The 2370-nt window shown below is 33.4% G+C and overlaps 1 protein-coding gene across 1 annotated transcript; it reads left to right on the top strand.

Annotated features, from left to right (window-relative positions):
• Positions 1 to 1617: 1617 nt before the first annotated feature.
• On the top strand, positions 1618 to 2343 carry LOC109591462 (uncharacterized; the record flags this gene model as incomplete). The annotated part of the gene is made up of 3 exons (XM_020007191.1): positions 1618 to 1696; positions 1741 to 2067; positions 2121 to 2343. Coding segments are annotated over exons 1-3 (629 nt in total), but the record flags the coding sequence as incomplete, so codon positions are not given.
• Between the last annotated feature and the right edge of the window lie 27 nt (positions 2344 to 2370).

Raw genomic sequence — 2370 nt, 5'->3', positions numbered from 1 at the left:
TGATTAGGTTCACACTACTGCAGTTCATTCAATCATTCATGTCATTTATGGTTGGGGCACCATCTGGTTAATTTACATCTAGATTTATTATTAGCATTATTATAGTACACTACTTTTTCGTTATTTTTAAGCTAAGTTTTTGCACATCATTTATTAATCAAATTGTACACATACATGTATAAAGAATAAGTATAATAATGACTAAATTTGCCCTAGAAATCACATTAATGTAGTTTCCTATCACTTCATGAGTTCATGTTCCTTCACAGTCTTTAAATGTCTCATCATCACTAAGGTCACACCTTTATAGAATAATAGCCTTATCTGTCCTTATTTTTATTCCTTAATACTTATTAATAATGTGGGGATAATATTAGTGTACTTTAATAATTTATATTGTGTTATCATGATACACTATTCTTTACTGAGCGTTGTATCAAATTATTTCAGCTCTATACTGATAAGTCTGACATTAATCAGTGAATAAGACAGTCTCTGTTGCTCCTCATCAGTCCACTACAACATACAGTTATACATTAATAGGTCTGTACAGTGGTATGAACTATACCATCACAGTGAGAGCTGGTAATGTACTAGGAGGGTCTGATCCTAGTTTAGTCAATAAAGGAACACTTGTATTTAAGTTTTAAGTCATAATTATTATAATTCACACATGGTGTACAACTGTACATACCCATAATGATGGACCTCATCCTGGTTTTTTTGCTTTTATTACTACCAATTATTAATCTCACTTGGAATTGTTCTCAAAGTAGCTAATAGCCTAAATACATGCTGTACAGGGCATTATTATCAATAACGGCAGTATCACATATAATACCACCATTACCTACTGAGAGATATTATCATGTTGAATGATCTAGTATTTGATGAGTATAACATCAGTGTAGCTGTTGTCGATTCTATTTGAAGGTACCTAGCTGGTCCAGTTGGTTCATTATCCATGCATTGTCCATAGGGAAAATGGGCTATTATTGTTAATGGACCCTAAAACTGCCACAATCATGCATCAATTTGCTTCCAACATTGCTATTGCTCTGTTAATTGGTGTATTGTGCATTCTACAAACTGTCAGTGTTCTTATTCATAACATTGGCTTTATAAGGTACAGTTTACCAGTACATTTTATTTTTTTAGAAGGAAACATCCAAATACTATTAGCAAGCAAAAAAAGATAGTTTATTCTGATGATAACTGCAGGCCGGCTTGTGAACCAATATGAAATTAAAATGAAGGAATATATTTTGAATGTCAAACATCACCTGAAGATATTTATGAATTATCCATTACCAGAATGAATTTTCTACAACAGCGTAATACTATCTGTTAGTTTGCCTGAAATAGAGAATACATAGTTTGTGTACACTGAACTCTTCCTCACATCTGCTTAATATTATATTAAGCATTAGCTATATAGTTAATTTTGGAGTTGTTTCACACAATTTGGATGTTGTGTTAGCATATTTTATGTAATTTCTAAATTAGTATTATCATAGTCAAAGTTTGCTCATCATAACTCTACGAGTGAAAACAATAAACAAAATAACATAATGTACCACAGTGACCACACGTATACTCAGCAGTTTATCTCTGAACATGGTTTCATTGCTATTATTGTCTACTGTCTTTTTGTTAAGTGTGAATAAAGCTATTAGTCAATGTCCACCTCCCTCAGGTAAGACACTGAATATGAGTAAAACACCTCAATAGGTTGAATAGGCATTTATCTGAAGTATGATGGAAACTGTTACTCCAATGGGTCATATTTTTGGGATAATAACATCAAACCAACTCCTATAGAGTGTGGATTACCTGGTGCTACTATGGATGATGGGCAATGGATTGGTCCTAATGGAACAGTTCCTTGTCCTGGGAGCAATTCAAATCTTAATTGTAATGTTGGGTTATCAGGAGCTAGTCTTAGTGTTCACATACCTGCTACTTTCCAAGTATATCTTCAGCCACCTGGTGATGGTTGGTACAAGTGCTGTCTACCAACAAATTGTTCAGATCCTAACACCAACATCATCTTTGCTAATATATTCAGTAAGAGCTAAGACAAAATAGAGTCAACTTACTTGATAATTTTTATTGCATAGGATTTGCACAGATACTCTCATTTACTGTTACTGGTCTTTCTTCTGATATGACAGTGTATCCTCAGGAATACAAACTGATCTGTACTAAAATTGGACATGGTTATTATGGCATTAGTATGAGGATTGGTAATACTACACTGGCTAGTTACACTTATTGTATTGATAAACTTATTTGTTCCCCTTGTCCTGGTTCTGTGTTAGTTAGTAGTACCCACACAGTAAGGTATACTTTACTATCACATGGGATGGA

This window comes from Amphimedon queenslandica, unplaced genomic scaffold, assembly GCF_000090795.2.
Source record: "Amphimedon queenslandica unplaced genomic scaffold, v1.1 AMPQUscaffold_8116_Cont19937, whole genome shotgun sequence".
Taxonomy (NCBI): domain Eukaryota; kingdom Metazoa; phylum Porifera; class Demospongiae; order Haplosclerida; family Niphatidae; genus Amphimedon; species Amphimedon queenslandica.
The sequence above is the reverse complement of the archived record's forward strand: the minus strand, read 5'-3'. Positions and strand labels throughout refer to the sequence as shown.